The sequence below is a fragment of the Ursus arctos genome, unplaced genomic scaffold (assembly GCF_023065955.2).
Source record: "Ursus arctos isolate Adak ecotype North America unplaced genomic scaffold, UrsArc2.0 scaffold_14, whole genome shotgun sequence".
NCBI classification, from domain to species: domain Eukaryota; kingdom Metazoa; phylum Chordata; class Mammalia; order Carnivora; family Ursidae; genus Ursus; species Ursus arctos.
Window position 1 is genome coordinate 15672559 of NW_026622808.1, and position 18490 is coordinate 15691048.

At 60.1% G+C, this 18490-nt stretch overlaps 1 protein-coding gene across 4 annotated transcripts in view; it reads right to left on the bottom strand.

Moving 5' to 3' along the window:
* Positions 1-3358: 3358 nt before the first annotated feature.
* The window catches only part of PTPRS (protein tyrosine phosphatase receptor type S), a 96696-nt gene continuing 81564 nt past the window's right edge, over positions 3359-18490 (bottom strand). For 2 of the 4 annotated variants that reach the window (XM_057311442.1, XM_026481153.4), the window contains 19 exons: positions 17598-17851; positions 16878-16971; positions 16559-16774; positions 15931-16088; positions 15404-15415; positions 15036-15148; positions 13228-13275; positions 12060-12157; positions 11860-11983; positions 11124-11299; positions 10911-11030; positions 9358-9512; positions 8999-9284; positions 8623-8801; positions 7772-7898; positions 7464-7589; positions 5518-5672; positions 5216-5351; positions 3359-4675 (listed from right to left, as the gene is read on the bottom strand). In XM_057311442.1, the coding sequence (XP_057167425.1) occupies positions 4607-4675; positions 5216-5351; positions 5518-5672; positions 7464-7589; positions 7772-7898; positions 8623-8801; positions 8999-9284; positions 9358-9512; positions 10911-11030; positions 11124-11299; positions 11860-11983; positions 12060-12157; positions 13228-13275; positions 15036-15148; positions 15404-15415; positions 15931-16088; positions 16559-16774; positions 16878-16971; positions 17598-17851 (2646 nt within the window). In that variant the 3' untranslated portion in view covers positions 3359-4606. The remainder of the gene's footprint in view (positions 4676-5215; positions 5352-5517; positions 5673-7463; positions 7590-7771; positions 7899-8622; positions 8802-8998; positions 9285-9357; positions 9513-10910; positions 11031-11123; positions 11300-11859; positions 11984-12059; positions 12158-13227; positions 13276-15035; positions 15149-15403; positions 15416-15930; positions 16089-16558; positions 16775-16877; positions 16972-17597; positions 17852-18490) is intronic. The other 2 variants (XM_057311443.1, XM_057311444.1) reach the window with 1 other exon arrangement.

An 18490-nucleotide genomic window follows, 5' to 3' on the forward strand; every position in this document is an offset into this window, starting at 1 on the left:
TGAGTCCTTCTTTGGCTGCTTATTTCATTTATAGTCAGTGATCTCTCTCCCCCCATCAATGCATTTAAGGCTTTAAATTGACCTCAGAGTACATTTTTGGTTTTCATTTGCAGTGGTCTCCTCATCCAGCCCTAAATGTCTCGTACTTTCGGTGTGATTTGCCTTTCACTCCTATTTAAACTCTCCCAACTCCGTGGCCTCGAGGAACTACGGATCAACCCTGATTTATAATCTTACTGTGCTGGGGCTGGTGCGTGAAGTCTGAACGTTGAGCTCGCCGTTAGGACCTCGCACAGGGTCTGGCTTTGTGATGGCTCCAAGTGTTGGGACAGAATGTACGTTCCTTGTTTGTTGGGTACGCAGACCTTACGTATGGATCTGATCACGTTTGCTGTTGCGTTAATTATTGCCTGGAGATCCTGATTGTTTTGTCAGCTTGGTCTTTGCATTCCCGAGTTAGGGTCAGTCCCCTGCTCTGAAGGCTGGAGCTATTTCTTTGTCAGGGGCGTTTTTGCTTTAAACATTTTAAGGTGGTGTTGTTTGGGACACAGTGTGTATCACTGTGTCCCCCCACCCCCACCCCACGTGCTAGAAGGCCTTGGCTCCCTGGTGTTGGGCTTGGTGATGGGCTCTGTTCTAGGCTCTGTCCCTTCCAGCTGGGGGCTGCCCTGTGTGGGTGAGGCTGGCCACATGCAGGTGGGACGCCCTCACGATGGCTGTGGGAAATGGGCAGACTCGGCTCCGTGTCCAGGTTCTACCACTGTCTGTGGGATCCTGGGGGAGGGACCTGACTTGTTTGAGCCTCCGTTTCCTTATCTGTCCACCCGTGCATTGTTGCAAGGATGAAATGGGACTGTACGAGCTGAGCATACAGTAAGTGCTCAATGAATGGGGGTGGATGCCATGGTGTCCTGTGGTAAGGAACAGGGCGACTGGAGATGCCGTCTCCGTGATCACGTCTGTGGGTTGAGGCAATTCCGTAAGGTCCTCAGTTTCTCAGAAGTCTTCAGATCGGTCCCTACCCGCTGTCACCTACCACCAATCACAGGCACGAGCGTCTCAAGGGCTGAACCCCAGAGCTGACAGTCACACACATTAACTTTCCTTAGAGACCCTCCTTAGAGACCCTCCTTAGAGACCCTCCTTGTCCAGTTTCCAGCACGGAGTGGAAGGTAGACCCTGTTTAGACGCTTCTGCTCCAATGGCTTGGGAGACCAAGGGAGGGAAAAAAGAGATGCTTCCTTAGAGGGGCTTTGAGGACTGGGTTCCCTCTGAGGGCAGAACAGTCTTGGTCAAATCCTGCATGATTCAGGTAAGACCAGGCTTGGGTTAGAATCTGACTGTTCTGAGGGAGCCTGGGGGGCTCAGTCAGTTCAGCATCTGCCGTCAGCTCAGGTCACGATCCCAGGGTCCTGGGATCAAGCCCCGCATCAGGCTCCCTGCTCAGCGGGGAGTCTGCTTCTCCCTCTGCCCCCTCTCATGTTCTAATATTTTAAAAAAATTAACAAAAAATAATCTGACTGTTCTGTCCCTTTTGTCCCACAATCTGTTACTAAGATCCCTCCTCCCTACTTGTCAGAACTTGGGAGGTGCTCAGTGCCCCGTGTGAGTCTTAATATTCCTTCAAGGCCTGTCCTCCCCACCCCATCCCCCCGCCTCCCGTCCTGCAGCAGGACAAGGACACCTCCCACGCCAGCTCCCCTGCTTCTCCTGATACACTTCACAATTAAAAAAAAAAATGCTTGTCTGTAGTTAATTCTCACCTTCCTGGTTACTCTCTTTTCTTGAGTGTACTTAACCTATGATTTACCTACTTCTGGTGTTTTCAGAAAGTGTTTCGTTTTGTTAACGCAACAGAATAACTCAAAACTGTCCAGAGTTAGAGCCAACTTTTATCTTTCTTTTTTTATTTAGATTTATTCTGTTCTTTTCTAGTTACCTGAATTGAAAGCCTGGTTCCTTTATTTCTGAAGCTCACTTGCTTTTTCAGAATTCCTTGTTTTCCGCCTGTTCGAGGCCAGGCGCATGCCTCTGGGTACCCCTCTGTCTGCGTCCCACACATTTCACGGTGTAATGTGCTCGCTGAATCGATCGCTCAGTTTCAAAGGCTTTGTAATTTCTATGCTGGTTCCTTCTTTAACCCGAGCCTTATTTAGAAAAGTGCTTTTAGGGGCGCCTGGGTGGCGCAGTCGTTAAGTGTCTGCCTTTGGCTCAGGGCGTGATCCCAGCGTTCTGGGATCGAGCCCCACATCAGGCTCCTTTGCTGGGAGCCTGCTTCTTCCTCTCCCACTCCCCCTGCTTGTGTTCCCTCTCTCGCTGGCTGTCTCTGTCAAATAAATAAATAAAATCTTAAAAGAAAAGAAAAGAAAAAAAGAAAAGAAAAGAAAAAAGAGAAAAGAAAAGTGCTTTTAAATTTCCCATCGTAGGCCCTTCTCAGGGGAGGGCTAACTTTTCATCACAGAATCTACTCCTGGGGGCCCAAGTCTGGTTATCTTATCTACTATTTGTTTCTTGGGGTTTGTGGAGATCCCCACTGCTGATCCGTGTAAATGTTCCCTGTGTGTTTGAGAACTCGGGGGGTGGGGGAGACAGGACTCGATACATTTGTTTGGCTAAGCTAATTCGTGGCATTAGTCACACCTCGTATATATACTTTCTGACTACTGGATCTGATGGTTTCTCAAACGGGTGGCCCTACCCTTCCTAGGCTGGGCCCCTGGCCTCAATAAGACCTCCCCGTCTTGTCCCTGTAACCATGGGAGGGACCGCCCAACCCCTATCTAGCACCTGTGTCAGAGCACGAAGAGGCTCGGGCAAGGCTGCGGACCAGCATGCCCCCCCCCCATGCCCCTGCGTCTGACTCGGTCCACTCACTGGGTGACCTCCAGCATAGGAAAACTAGTGACCCCAACCCCATGCTTCCCTCCATGGACTCAGTTCCATCACTGACCCCTCAGCCGTGGAGGAGACAGACCAGGGCACGAATCCCAGCCCCACTTCAAACCCACTGTGTGACTCTGGGTTGGTGTCTGCCCCTCTCTGAGCTTTGGTTTCCTTATCTGTAAATTGGGCTGATGACCCCCACACCTCAGAGAGCCGGCCCACGGCAGATGCCCAGCCATGGTCACGATTATCACTGAGGACGTGAAGCGGCCCCTGGACACCAGAGCCTTGGTTCTGGGCTCCAATCCCACTATGGCCCCTCAGGCCCTGTGTGATCTCGGGCCAGCGGCACTACCTCTCTGGGCCACCTTCCTTACCAGACTGTTTGTACGACCGAACGAAAACGCATCAGCTCTGTGGGCACCCGCCCGCCCCAGGGACGAGACGGGGGCATGACAAAGACTCCACCACCGGCCGGGGTCAGACCATCTTCCTTTAATACAAAGTCGATATATCTACATACGCAGAGGTGGGAAAACCACCCAGCTGCTTCCGTTGGAATAAACAGTGTTGAAAGCAACGGCAGATCTGCTCTTGTACAAAGAGAAAAACTCACTTGCTCAGGGGTGGGGGGGAAATCCCATCCTTCTGCTTCTGCCCCCAAACTGCCCCATAGTCCCGGGGGAAAGGGTCCCTGATCCGGGCAGAACATGGCCTCTCTCTCCCAGAAGACGCGGGACCCCCTGTTTTGTTCAGTCCTCCTCCTCAGGGGCGGGAGACGGCAGGGGCTGAGGCGGCGGGGGCGGGGGTGGGGGTCACTGCCCTCTCCTCGGCGGCAGCACCCACCCCGGTGGGTTTTTGAACCTGACGCTGGTGGGCTGGAGCCCCCCTTGCCCCCCCACTGCCCCCCTCCCCCAGACCGGTCCTTGATATGTTTCAGAATTAAAAAAGTAAAAGAAAAATGCAAAAAAAAAAAAAAAAAAGGAAGAAACCAGGAGCACGAGGGCCTCCTGTTCTGGAGCGAGGCCCGCCTTCCGTCGGCGGCAGGGGGAGGAAGCCGAGCGGCCCCGGGCGGGTCACGGGCCGCGCACCTGCGAACACAGCCGCCACACAAGCGCGTTCTCTACGGTGTAAAAATAGACTGTCTGTGAACGGAACAGGTATAAGCAAAGTTCTTTTTAAATTTGTTGACTGGCGAGTCTTTTTTTTTTTTTTTTCCTTTTTCTGTTTGTTTCTTCTTTAAAAAAAATGAAAAAAAAATACACTATTTAAAAAAAAGAAATGTCACTGGATACAGTTACACGGAGTCTGAAAAGAAAGCTGAATTTTGCAACCCCCCTCCAGCCCGGCGGCGCCCCCAGCCTGCAGGGCAGGAGGGCTCCCCCGGGGGGAGGACTGGGGCTCAAGCGCACGGCCCCGCCCTCCTCTGGTTCCGGGGAGAACCCCTGTTTGCTCACTGCCCCCCACCCCCCCACCCAGGAATCTCGTTTGGAATCGGAAGGAAATGAGGAATGTGCCAAGTATCGGAAGGCGGCGGCCGGTGCCGGGAGGCTGCTGGGCACCACACGGGGGGCTCGGGGGCCGCATCGCTCCTGCAGACCGTGCAGACACGTGGCCGCTGCCTCCTCCCACCCCGGCCGCCGGGGTCCAGGCCTCCAGGGGCCCACCCGGCAGGGGCAGAGGCATCGGGGCCGGTGGCATCTGGCCGGCGGCGACCATGGCTTTAGGTTGCATAGTGGTCAAAGCTCCCGAGGTACTCCAGCGCCGCCTGGTAACAGAACTGATACTCGTCCTGTGGGGGAGGGGGGCAGGGCTCAGTCAGGGCCTCCGCCCGGCTCCTGCAGGGGCAGACTCACACAGGCTGGGCTCTGGCCCCAGAACGGCCTCCCCTCTACCTGCCTGCAAGCCTCCCCTCCCCCTGCAGCAGGGCCCTCGGGGCTGGGGGTCTGACTCCAGCTTTGTCTCCACAGTGACGGGAAGGGACGGCCTGGAGGACACCTGGAATGCCCAACACGTGATCCCAGGGAAGCCCCTTCTAGCTCTGGGCCTCACTTTCCCCATCCGGGGAGCAGGAGGGAGCTTCCGGATCTCTGGCCTGTGTCCGGGTCCTAGCTGAGCCGTGGACTTGCTGTGACTTTGGAGTTGGGACAGACGCCTCTCTGCCCTCTCCATGGGCTGCTTCTCGGCCCTGGATTTCTCTCTACTCTTGCGTCAAGAGGTCTGACTAATCCCCTTCCGCCCGCGACAACCCAGAGTCGAGGCTGACTGCGCCCATCTCCCAGAAGAGGAAACGGAAGCTCGGGAGGACGGAGGCGTGGGGCCGGGCTCTCACCTCCGTCTGCACCATGGCCGGCCTCTGGGTACGCAGCATCTTCACGGTCTGGAAGATGTCCACCACGCCCTCGTACCGCATGCGCTCCAGCACGATGCTGAGCGTGATGAAGACGCCCGTCCTGCCCACGCCGGCACTGTTGGGGCGGGCACAGCGATTCAGGGGTGGGCGCCCCGGAGAACCCCACGTGCCTGCCCAACTCCTCAGGGACGAAGAGCGCCCAAACTCGTGAGCCTGGGGGAGGCTCGAGGCCGTGCTCGCTGGGCCTCAGTTTCCCCAGCTGGGCTTGAGGGGCGGCTCACCTGCAGTGGACGGAGATGGGGCCGTCCTGGCCAAACTGTTCCTTGGTCTTGTGCACTTGGCCAATGAAGTCAATGAAGCCCTCCCCCGACTTTGGCACGCCCTGTTCCGGCCAGTCCGTGAACTGGAACTGCCGGACCGTCCGGGACTGGCCGTCCTGGAATGAGGTCAGCAGTGGTCATGGCTGGTTTCCCTCTCGGGCCGGCCTCCCAGCCCATCTTCTGTCTCCAGCCGACCCCACCCTCCAGCCTTCCCCATCCCCGGCCCCGTTTCCTGCCTCCTGCCCTGGGGACTTGCAGTCTGTCAGCATCTCAGGGTGCCGACGCCACGCTCGTCCACATCCGGTGATGATGACATCTTAGCCGCCCACCGCCCGCCAGTCCACACCTGCGCAGTGCACGTCTCCGGGGCCATCCGCCACGGCCAAAGTGACGTCCAACACCACTGCTGGCCGCCACCCCGTGCTGCACCGACACCCGCCCTTCTCAGTCCACCCGCCACCACGCTCCTCAGCCTCCCCCGCTCTCCCGCCAGGAGCATCACGCCGTCGCACCACCTTCCACCCTTCACCACCCAGCAGGGCGCCGTCGTCCACTGTCCCCCCGTTCCTCGCTCTCATCTGTCACTTAAAAAGCAGCGCCATCAACCCACCTCTCACCACCCGCTGCTGCTAACTCCTAATCCGTGGCCACCACCAGCCACCTTCCGCAGACCCTCTCCATCTCCCGTTCCCGCTCCCCGGCGGCGCCAGTCCACACTGCGTGCTCCGCCCAGCTCCAGCCACGGCGACCCAACTCGTCACTAGGAACCCTTCACCCTCGTCCACCCTTCACTCACCGTCTGCGTTCCCAGTCACGTTCTCCCCACCCACACGGTGCCGCCCGGCGATACCCGTTCACCCCGACGGCCTCCATTCCCGCCTCCCTTGGGCTCGTACCATCAACAGCACGGGTAGCACTGGTCAACGATTCCTCATCCTTCTTCGCCACCCAAAGTCATTTTCCACGGGTTCTCTCCACCCCCCACGGGCCAAACGCTTGCCCTCCTCCCAGCACCTCTTCCCCGGCCCGTGGCTGAGCACACCTCCCCCTTTGCCGACCTGGGGGACTGCATTCTGCTGGCGTTCTCCACGTTCTGGCACCTGCATTCACGCTCCAGGTCCACCTGCCTCCCGCCCAACACCGTCCATGCTTGTCTCCCTCCGCCACGTCCAATGGCACTGTCCGTGGATTCTCCAGGCCCACGTCCCACCAATCTGACGGCACGGTCTCACGCCACCCAAGTGCCATGACCAGCCACGCTGGTCGTTCATCGGGCTTCGCCACCCACTGCCAATGTCACTACTGACCCGCCCCATCCCCCCCCCCCCGCCCCAGAGTGATCCTCCGTCTCCCCACAGCGCCACCCACCACTGCCAGCCTCCACCAGCTGCCGGCACACCCCTGCCCCTTCTCCACGGAATCCTCACCCACCAATACCGCCTACCCTCCATTCTCCTCTCCCAGCCACGGTGCTGCAACCCAGCCCTGCCGTTCACGACTCTCTTCCAGTCCGCAGCTCCGCGCACCCTGCCTTGCTGCACCCTCTGTCACATCTCCCACCCTGCTTTCGGCCCTGCCACGCCGTCCTCCACAAGGAACACCCCGCTCACGCCCCCCTACACCATCCCCTTGGGCCTTGCTCTCCAGGGAGTGGTGCTACACACGCTCCCGGGGACCCTGTGGCATCAGCACCGGGATGCAGAGCTCTTTCCCACCCGTTTGGTGCCGGAGGGATTGGTCCACTCGACAACCCACTCTGCTTCCTCCCAACCCCCAGTGCTTATTCCTACCCCCGGGCCTTTGCTTTTACCCCCAACTAGGGAAGCCCTCTCCAGATCACGAGGTTCCATGCCGCAGGGCCCGGCCCGGGTTCCGGGATCTCCCAGCGATCCCTCCTCCGCACTCACCCGGGCATCCGTGACCTTGAACTCCCGCAGGATATACTGAGGCATGTTGTATTCTGCCATAGGGTCCACTACGAAGTACTGGTAGCGGGCGGAGCGCTCAGCGGGCCAGTACTGGTGACATTTTTCCTGTGGAGGAGACGGGAGCTGCAGTCAGCCCAGCCTCAGGCTGGGCCCCCCCAAGCCCCCGGTCCATTGCTCACCTAGCCACGCCCCACTCCCAGTCCATGCCTCACCCCCCCCCACCACCACCCCCGGTCCGTGGCTCACCGCCCTCCCCCCCGCCCGCCCCGCCCCGGGCTGTGGCTCACCCGGCCCATCTCCCGCAGCTTGGTCAGCATCACTACGATGGTGGAGTTGTTCTCCCACAGCATGCGCCAGAAGTCCTCCGTGGTTTCTGCCAGTGGCCCCTGCGTCGCGATGTAGGCCTTCTGCTGCCTGCAGTGTGGGGCGTGTGAGACCAGGGCCAGCGGGGAGACATGGGCCCGGGGAGACATGGGCCCGGGTGAGGGGCCGGCCTGACCCTGCCTGGCGGGTCAGGGCCCCGCAGCCACACTTGCCACGCCCCTGCCTCCCCTGGGGTCGCCGGCCGGTGCCCCATCCCCCTCCCCATCTGGCTGAGCCTCCCCATAACCCCGTTTTGCACCCAGGGAAGCCATCGACTGCAGGATCAGTTCCAGAGCCTCAAGGAGGCTGCGGGACGTTCGCTGACCTCTCCTGCCTCCCCCTCCACCCCCTCGAGGGCCAGTAAACTCCTTCCAGGCATCTGCGCAGGCCAAGCTCTCGGCCACCCCCAGCCTCTGTGCAGCGCCCTCCCTCGGCCAGGGGTTCTCCACCTCGGCACCGACGCTGGGGCTGGACCCCGATGCCTGGTGGGTGCTGTGCCGTCCAACACCCCGGGCCTCCGCCCGCCCCACGCCCATCACAACAAATGTCACCAGACACGGCCCCATTCTCCTGGGGTGGCAGAACTGCCCAGATTGAGAACCACCGACGTAAAAAGGACAGATGGAACCACGTTACAGACAGCAGCCATCCATTAAATACCCAGCTCAAGATCCCCTCCACCTTAGCCACGACCACACGAGGCCAGCGGGGTGTCCAGCTCTGCTTCCCACGTGAGGCTGGAGACCCCTCGGGGGCCGGGGCAAAGCGAAGGTACCTGTAGCCGTCGATGAAGCTGGCGTTGATGTAGTCGGAGCCCTCCACCCCGCGGATGGGCTGCAGACAGACCCGTGTGCTCTCGTACGGCATGATGTTTACCAAGCGGTTCTTGAACTTGTTACAAGGCAGATTGGCACTGATGAAACGGGATGTGTGGGCTTTGGAGTTGGCCAGCCGCTGCGGGGACAGAGGAGGCCGGGGGGTCACAGCGGGATAGCCTCCAGCCGGGGGCCAGCTTTCTCCGGGGCTGGGCCAGCGGGGCTGTGTCTCTTCCCGGCCAGAGCGCGGAGAGTGGGGGGTGTGTGGGGGAGGGGGGCAGCCCCGACCTCCAGCTCCTCGCCACCCCCCGGCGCCCACCGGGGACGCCCGCCCACCTTGAACTCGAGCTCCATGCCAGTGACGTGCTCGCCGGGCTCCACCTGCGCCAGTTTCTGGATATAGGCGTAGAGGCTGCGTGCGGGCACCTCGGTGTTGCCGCAGCCCACGGCCTCCAGCAGGGCCTCGTGGATGAAGCTGTACTGGTCCTCGGTCTGCACCATGTAGTTGCGCTGGGACCGCATGAGCGTCACGTGGCCGTACACGTCCACCGTCTTCTCCGGCTTGATCCGCTCCAGCATGGCATCGATGACGATGAAGCAGCCGGTGCGGCCCACGCCGGCACTGCGGGGACGGGCACGGCGGTCAGGGCCCCCGAAGGAGGCCCCGGGGCGGGAGCGGGGGGCGGCCAGGGTACCTGCAGTGCACGACCACGGGGCCCGCGTCCGGCGGGTTACAGGTCTTCACTCTCCGCAGGAAAGCCAAGAATGGCGTCGGGTATTCGGGCACCCCGTGGTCCGGCCACGCCGTGAACTGGAACTGGCGGACCTCACGCTTCTCACTGGAGCCGTTCTGGGGACCACAGGGACACTACCGGTCACAGCAGCCCTCCGTGCATGGACAGAGGACGCCAAACTCACACCCAGGGGCCCACCTGCCTCACACCCCCCCACCGGGTGTGTCACAGTGTGGCCAACATCATGCCTGACTTTCTCCCCAGATCCGCCCCCATCTCAGCTGGTGGCAGCTCCATCCTCCCAGGTGCTCGGCCAGGACTCAGGAGTCCCCCTTGACCCACTGCCCCTCCCACATCCAACCGGCTCTGCCCTCATCTCTCCCAAACCCGCCCGATTCTCACCCCCTCCATGGCGGTGGCCGTCCTGGTCCAGTCCCCTCCGCCCCGGACCCCCTGTTCAGACCCTTGCCCCAACAGTCCGCCCTCCCCACAGCGGCCACCAGAGGGCGACGGTGAGCACCGGAGTCAGGTCTGCCCCACCTCCCCCAACAGGGCTCCCATCCACCTTAGCCCAAGTCCTCACTGAGGCCCTTGCCTCCTCCCTCTCCCCCCATCACTCACTCTGTTACAATGATAATATAAGCCTCATTGTTTCTCCATCATGCCCGGCATGGTCGTGCCCCAGGACCTTTGCACGGGCAGAGCCTCTGCCAGGAATGCTATTTTCCCAGATCTCATGGCTCCCTTCCTCACCATCTCCAGGTCCCCTGACAGTTTACTTTTCTTCTTCTACATGTAAGATTTGTCATTTTACGTATTTACTGTCAATGCCTTGTTGGCACTGGAGACTAAGCTCCAAAAAGACAACACATTTTGTCTGTCTTGGTTCTTGCTGTGTCTTGGTGCCCAAATCGGGGCCTGACACACAGTGGGTGCTTCGTGTTGACAGAGGACCTGGCTGGAGTCTGGGGAACATTGTGGTGCCAACAGCCCTCCACCTCCCCATAATAACAATGAAAAAATGTCCTTCGGATGGCAAACTGCCCCAGTTGAGAACCATGACATAGAAGACACATGGAACCACATAACCAACAGCAGCCATCAGTTAAATACACATCTAAAGATTCCCTCTGCCCCAGGCCTGACTGCCCAGGCTAGCAGGGACTCTCCAGCTTTGTCTCCCACCCGTCATGGGCCTAGGCTGGGTGGGCCAGAGGGCAAGGAGGGAGGGAAGGCCTGGGACATAACCGATGGCAAGGGGACGACAGGCTCATTGCTACATTGGGTTCTGCTGGTTTTGTCTCCTGATGTAGCTGGACACGGGAGGTACCCTCCTCTGGGCCCCAGCTTCCCTGTCTACCAGTGGGCTTTGAGAGAATATGGTCAAGCCTGGGCCCACACACTTGCTTCTCTCTGTGATGGGGAGCTCCCAGGACAGAAGCTGGGGCCTTCTGTCTGCCTCTTCCACCCCCATATCCCCCTCCCACAGGCCCCAGCCCCAGCCCGGGCCCTACCTTGTGCAAAGAGAACGTCCGGACACAGAACGTGGCCAGCTCGATGGTGTCTAGCAGCGTGACCTGGATGAAGCCGTATGTCTCCGTGCCCCTATTGGGCCAGTACTGATCACACTTGATCTGTAGAAAGCGAGAGAATGGAGGTGAGCGTGGGCTGGGGCTGGCGCTGGCCCGGGGCATGGGGATGCAGGGGCCGCAGGGTCTGGGCCCCACCCGTGATTTCTCCTCTAGCCGTGTCATCATGACGATGGTAGCCGAACGCTGTTCCCACACCATACGCCAGAAGTCGCCGAAGGTCTCCGGCAGCGGCCCCTGCGTGGCGATGTACGCGTTCTGCCGCCGGTAGCCGTCCACGTAGTTGGCGTTGATGTAATCACTGCCCACGATGCCTAGAGCCGGAGCAGAAGCCAGAGGTCAGCAGGCGTGCTGCTGCCTCCCACACGGGTTCAATCTGGCCTACCACTTCCCGGGAGCCTTCCTGGACTGCCCCAAGCTGCCCCCAAAGGAACCACGGAGTCTGAATGCTGCGGTTTCTCCACCTCCACACTGCCGTCACTGGGGGCCAGACTGTTCTGTGGCGGGGCTGTCCTGGTCTGAGCAGCAGCTCTGGCCTCCAACCTTCAGGTGCTGCTTGCTCTCTCTCCCCCAGAATGTGAACACAAAAATGTCCTCAGACATCGCCAGTGTTCCCTGGGCATTGAGAACCACTGACGCAGAGGCATAGACGGGAACATGTTACGACCGCAGCCGTCCATTAACTACACGTCCGACAATCCCCAGCAGCTTCTGGCTGGAGCTGGACTAGGCCTGTGACCAGCATCAGGCCTCAGTTTCCCTAATCTGTGCCCTCGCTCGTCCACACTGGCCCTGCCCCGTGGCCAAGTGGAGGCACGGTGTCTGTACGCTCTCTCTGGCCCGGGGAACGGCGGGACGGGGCCTGGGCCGCTACCTTCAATGGGCTGGAGGATGACGCGGGAGTGGTCGTACGCGATGACGTTGGCATAGCGGTTCTTGGGTTTGTTCACTTCCAGGTTGGAATGTTCCCACGTGAACTGCTGGCCCGGATCAATGGACTGCAGGGGAAAGTGATGGGGGAGGCATCAGGGCGGGGCGCTGGGGGGCCCAGGCGGGGGGCGGGGGCTAGCTCACCTCGTACTCCTGGGAGAGCTTGAGGCTGTCGTTGGCCTTGAGGCGTTCTGTGTGCTCTGCCATGTCTGCGATGGGGATCGGGGGGTGGCTGAGCATGCCTGGGGGGAGAGCAGACCCCGCGGTGCGGGCCGGTCACTCGGGAGCCAGCCCGGGGGCCGGGGGGCGGGGGGGCGCTCTACAGTGTGAGTCTGTGACGGACGCGCTGTGGTTAGAGCGAGTGGCGGGGGATGGGGAGGGTTCAGGACGGCCCACGCTGGGGCCGGGGGCCCAGGCCTGCGGCTCTGTCTGCAAGTGGAGCGTTCGAGGAGCAGCTCCCAGCTGAGGCTGACACCCCCTGGCTCGTGATGTCCGCCCATCCCAGTGCCCCCAACCCAGCTGGGGATGCAGGGACCGGGGAAGGGTGGCCCTGGAAGAGTCCAAGCTGCTGGTGCGTCGCGGCAAAAAGCAGGCCAGTGACAGATATGAAGCAGACACGGCTGGCTGGGCCCCTGGAACCTTGCTCCCCGGGGCACGGGCCGGGCACGGACTCCCCTGTCTGCACCTCTGGGATCAGAGCGACTGCGAGGTCTCCTGCCAGGGAGCGCTGGGGAACTGCGGAGGGGAGACGGGTGTGTGTGTGTGTGTGTGTGTGTGTGTGTGTGTGTGTGTGTGTGCTGGCTTGAGGGGGTTCCCCATCTCTCTGTGTGCCTGCATGGGGCAGGGGCAGGGAGCCCCTGACCTCTGAGAGCTCATTTCCCCGTCTGGGGCATGGAGTGGTGTGGGGTGGGCCTGGCTCTTTCTCCCCAGTGTCTGGGTCTGCAAGACCCGTCTCCTCTCCTGGGGCCTGACGGCGGAGCTACGTGACAGCCCAGAAGTAAAACGTGGCCAGGCTGGCTGGTAAACACCAGCCATCCCCCACGCCCCGGCTGCTCCCCGAGAGCTAAGGAGTGAAGCTGGGTCCGTCTGCCCAGGGGGTCCCCCTGCCTGTCACACAGGACGCCCCCCACCCCCCCCCCCCACACGCAGTCACAACCAGCGACCTAAGGGCCCAACAGACTCCCTTGAGAAGCCAGCAGGACAGGTGGACAGAAATCGGAGGCGGGATGGAGAACCAAGGATGAAAACAAACAGGGGGTGCGGGGGTGGGGGCGCGAAAGGAAGCCGAGAACAGAGAGACACAGGAACTAACTTTCAAAGTGAAACCCCGGCTCCCTGAGGGGGCTGCTGAGGCCCGAATCTGCAGAAACAGCAAACAATAAAAAAATGAAAACACAGGGGGGCCCCCGCCTCCCCCACCCCTCGCTGGATGCACGCACAATGGCCGGCCGACAGACGCAGAGGGCAGAGCGACTTCAACAGGGGATGCACGCTGCCCCGGCCCCGCCCCGAGGACCTACAGGAGCTGCCGTTCATCCCTCCGACTGGACTGAAGCCAGTCCCGGTTCTCAGCCGTGACTTTGGGAAAACCCCAAAGCTCTCAGCCTTTTGTCAACGAGTCCCCCCAGACCAACCTGGCCTTGGGTCCCCTGTTGGGGTCAGCAGAGGAGATTCAGACGAGGTGCAGGATGGTGAGGGCGAAACTTGGGGGCAGGGGAAGGACCTGTGGGCCCATGCCATGAGCTTTAAGAAGGACAGCAACTATCAGTTAAATATGTGTGTTAAAAATCCTCATTTGGTGGGCGCCTGGGTGGCACAGCGGTTAAGCGTCTGCCTTCAGCTCAGGGCGTGATCCTGGCGTTGTGGGATCGAGCCCCACATCAGGCTCCTCCGCTATGAGCCTGCTTCTTCCTCTCCCACTCCCCCTGCTTGTGTTCCCTCTCTCGCTGGCTGTCTCTATCTCTGTCAAATAAATATATAAAATCTTAAAAAAAAAAAATCCTCATTTGGATGAAAATAGAACTGACATGATCTAGTCCAGAGACAGATAAAGGAGTACATTAGGGGTGCCACATGGGACCTTGCATGATCCCTTATGGTAGACTGCAGCCATCAGTTACACTTGATCTTAGCCAGAAGGCTGAGAAGCAACTGTAGCCATCAGTTAAATATAAGTGCTCAAAATCCTCATTTGGATAAAAACAGAACTGATGTGAAACAGTCCAGCAGCAGAAAAGAGAAAGGAGTATATTAAGAACCGCATGTGAGGCCATGCGTGAGCCCTTAAGGAGGACTGCAGCCATCAGTAACATATAAACGTTTAAAATCTCTGGAAACAGTTATTATGGAAACACGAAGTAGGCAGGAAGTTCAGAGACAGGAAACAGAGAGTGGGTGCAGGGAGAGGGACAGATGTAACCATGCTGTGATCTCATAAGGAGAACAGCAACCATTAGTTAAATGAAAACCTCCTTATTTGGTTAGAAGCAGTTGGCATGAGCCCGCTAAGAGGGAAAAGACGAGGGAGTGTGTGGATCACTGTACATGAACAAGACCCTGGGTCACTGAGTTCCCCCTCCAGGCATGGCAGGGGTCCTCAGTGGACTCGTGTGACTCTACAGGGAACTGGGAAGAGGCAGGGGGGCATGAGCATCTGTGGCCGTGGACAAGAGGCATGCAGGGCCCGTGGGAGGCACAATCTCTGTACCTCGCCAGGGGGACATCCCACGGGAGCGTGGGAAAAGGCCGAGGAAAAACCTGAATGCCCACCCGAGTGTCCCCAAGACCAGAAGTGGGGACCAGAAGCAAGCTCTTTCCGCAGGAAGAAAGGAGGGCTCTCTGGCTTGTTTGGTTGTTGAGGGGTCCCTTCTGCTCCCAGAGATGAACCCAAACGCCAGTGAAACGCAGCTTTGCGAAAGCCTCCCTTGGTTGTAACCAGAACCGACCCGTGGAATTCCCAAGCCCAGATCCACAGAGGGATTTGGGAATCGGGCATTTTGCTGCACGAGACCGCTCAGCAGGAGCGTATGAGGGTCCACCGCAGGGGCCACTTCCTCGTCCCTCATGCTACAGTCCCCGCCCCCGGCGGTGTTGATCCTGGCACCTGGGAGACGCACGTACCTGGCGTCTGGAAGTTAATGCGTCTCATTTCCACGGGGTCCTTGGGGTGGTGGGGGGCGAGGTCAGCGTTGTTCAGGAGGCATTTGGTGCGGGGCTCTGAGTCCTTGCGTTTACTTTGGGGGAGCAAGCGGAAGATTCCGTGAGTACCGGCGCGTGTCCAAAGACACACGTGTACGTGCGTGAACGCAGCTCAGGTACCAGGAGCGTGTGACCCGGCCGGTGGGAAGGCGTTCCCGAGACCAGGCACGGACGCGCGTGCAGCCTGCCGGCCCAGCCGAGTGTCCCCTCACCTCCGCGGGCGCAGGGCCACCCCGATCCCTCCCCTTGGCCGCTTGCCTGAAGTCCCCCAGGGACAGGCCGGTTCTCACCTGTCAGGTTTGCTGCTCCCGATGGCAGACGCAGGTTAGAAGGAGGGAAAAGAACACAGGTGAGGGAGTGCCGGCTACAAAGCACTTGTTTGTGACGGCCAGCGGCTTTCTTACCCACCAGAGCCTGGGGCTCCCCTGGACGAGGGGGCTAATCCTGCCTGCCTGGGTCCCCACCACAAGGAGGAATGTCGCGGCCTCCCCCTGCTAAGGCGCGACGTGTCCCACGTGGCCACTACAGTTACTCCCCTCGCTAAGCTGGACAGAGGCAGCCGCCACCCCAAATCATCCTGCTGAGTGGCGTGCGGAGCTCGAGAGACATCGGGGCCCTCGCCTGCTCTGAACCCCGGCCCTGCCACTCCCCAGGCTGTGTGACTTTGATCTAGTGGCTTAACCTCTCTGAGCCGCGTTTTTCTATCTGTATTGTAGAGAACCTCTGCGGTCATCCTGTGCAACCAGCCTTCCCTGGACCCTCCCTCCTTCTCCAGGAAGCCCTCCCTCCTGTCCAGTGGGGCGTGCACAGGGCTCACTTCTTGTAGAGCAAGATGGCGATAACGATGCAGATGATGAAGACGACGGCCAGCACGGGCCCGATCACCCAGATGAGCCCCTCCTCCCCGTCCACGATGGGCTGCGGGTCTGGGTTGTCCAGCTGGAAGGGATCTGAGAAAGGGCTGGCCGCAAACGTCTGCAGGAACAGGGCGGGAGGGGCCTCCGTCAGTGGCCCTGCGGGTTACGGCGGCCAGGGGGGTCTTCCAGCACACACCTGTGTCCCTCCCCTACCGAAACCCTCCTGTGGTGCCCGAATCTCTGCTCTCCCCATCCTTCCCCTGGCTTCAGCCACTCTGAAGTCCTTCTGCTCCTCTCGCGCTGCACTTCCAGGCCTCTGCGCGTGCAAATCCTGGAGACGGCTTGTCTTGGTTGAACTCCTACACGGCCACCAAAGCCCTAGGTCCCAAGTCCCTTCCTCTAAAAAGCTTTCCCCCTTGGGAAAAGACCCCCAACCTCAAGTCCTTCCCTCTGCCCAGCCCCGATCACGGGAAGCTGGGAGGGTCTGTGTCTGGTTCTGAGGTCGGGGCCCTGGGGGCTGAGGCCACACCAGGGCCTGCCCACTCAGAGGGTGTGGCTGGACGGGGGCAGACACCGTTTGGGACTCACAGGCTCGCTCTTCTGCAGCACTGCAAGCACAAAGAGGACATATCGGTGGCCGGGCTCCAAGCCCCTGTTGTCGAAGCCCCCGTACTGCTTCTGGTCGCCGGGGTGGAAGGTGGACGGCAACATGGAGAAGCGAGCCGCGATGTAGGGACGGGGCGCCTCCAGCTGGCGTGAGTGCCTCAGGCTGCGCCTCTGTAGCCGCGAGATGTCCTGGATGAGCTGCGGGAACAGAGGTGCAGGGTGCTCAGAGGCTGGCTGGCAGCAACAGGGTTTCCAAAAGTCAGGACAGGTTTGGGCCTGGCAGGTCTGGGCCCCACCTCACCTCCTCCAGATCCATGTCTTCCGGGCTGCCCAGAGGGGTCAGGAACTGGCCACCACGAGACTTGCGCAGCGGCACCATCACAATGAAGTAGCTCCTGTAGGGAGATGAAGGATCAGGGGCCACGTGCGAGCAATGCCTGCTGGAGGTGGGTGGGGGAGTCCCTGCGCTCCGAACCTTCCCTTCTGCTTCTACGCCCCTCGAACCCCAGCCATATAGGACTATAGCTCCTGATTCAAGCCTCCAGGCTTCTTAGTATGTGGTTCCTTCCGCCTACAGAGGCTGCCCCAATTATATTTCTTGAACTCCTACACATCCCTCAAAGCCCCAGCTTCCACACCCACACATCCTTGTAGTCCTTAATTCTTCTCTGCTTCCCAGGCAGAGTCCCCCTCTCCCCGCTGGGGACTCTCACTATCACACCATGGGTCTTTAAAGTGTCTGTTTCCAGATCTGTCTCCCCACTAGCCTGGGAAACCAGAACCCAAAGAAGGTCAGGCACACAGCAGGCATGTTGGAGGAGAAGACACAGGCCACGTTTAGTGACGATGCCCACGAGAGGCATCAGGGTAACCACACAGGCTGGGGCTGACACGACCCACGTTTTAGACACAGGCGAGGGCACTAAAGCACAGACAGGTCACGTGGCTAGCCCCAGTCACAGAGCTGGCTAAGGGGGGGGGGCCGAGGACCCCTCGGGGCGGTGGGTGGTTTTGGTCGTACTGGACAGGCACGGGGCTCTGGCCGTCGGGCAGATACACCATGATGAAGCCGTCGGAGTCGGGCTTGGGGGCCACGCTGGGCTTGGCACTGAGCAGGTTGAAGGCGGTCCAGGCAGTGACCGTCTGCTGAAGGCCCCCCAGGCTGCTGCCTCGGTTGGTCAACACGAAGTTGTAGAAAGTGTTGGGTTTCAGGTGCGTGATGAGCTTTTTGGTGGTGCGGCCGTCCACGTCCAACGTGAGCCCGTTGTACTGGATCTGCGGGCCAGGGCTGGCTCAGCGGGTGGTCCATGCCGGGCCCCGACCCTGGCTGAACCTTGATCCCAGACCCAGCCTCAACCCTGCTGAACCGTGATCCCAGTCGGAGCCGCAAGCCCCGCTGAGCCTCGACTCTAAGCCCAGTGTTGACTGAGCCCTACTCCCAGAAGACGCCTCAATCCTAGGCTAACTGCTGACCCTACACAGATCGTCAATCCCAGCTGAGGCCCGGCTCTGACCAGGTCCCAATCCTGACTGACCCCTAATCCCAGAATGAGCCCCAATCCTAGACGGAGGCTCAATCCCAGCTGAGTCCCAACTCTGACCAAGCCCTAATCACAGACCGTGTCCCAGTCCAGACTGAGCTCTGACCTCAGACTGAACCTGGATCCGAGGCTAAATCTCCCTGCTAGGCAGATCCTCAACCCAGCTGAGCCCTGACCCGACTGAGAACCAACCTTGAATGAGCCCCAATCCTCATGAACCCCTAATCTCAGACTGAGCCCCAATCCCAGCTTAAGTCTCGACCACAGACTGAGTCTCAATCCCAGCTGAGCCCTGATCCCACTCAGCCCGGAGTCCAGCTGATTCCCAACCCCGGCCAAGCCCCAACCCCTAACCTGGCCCGCCTGCTCCCGG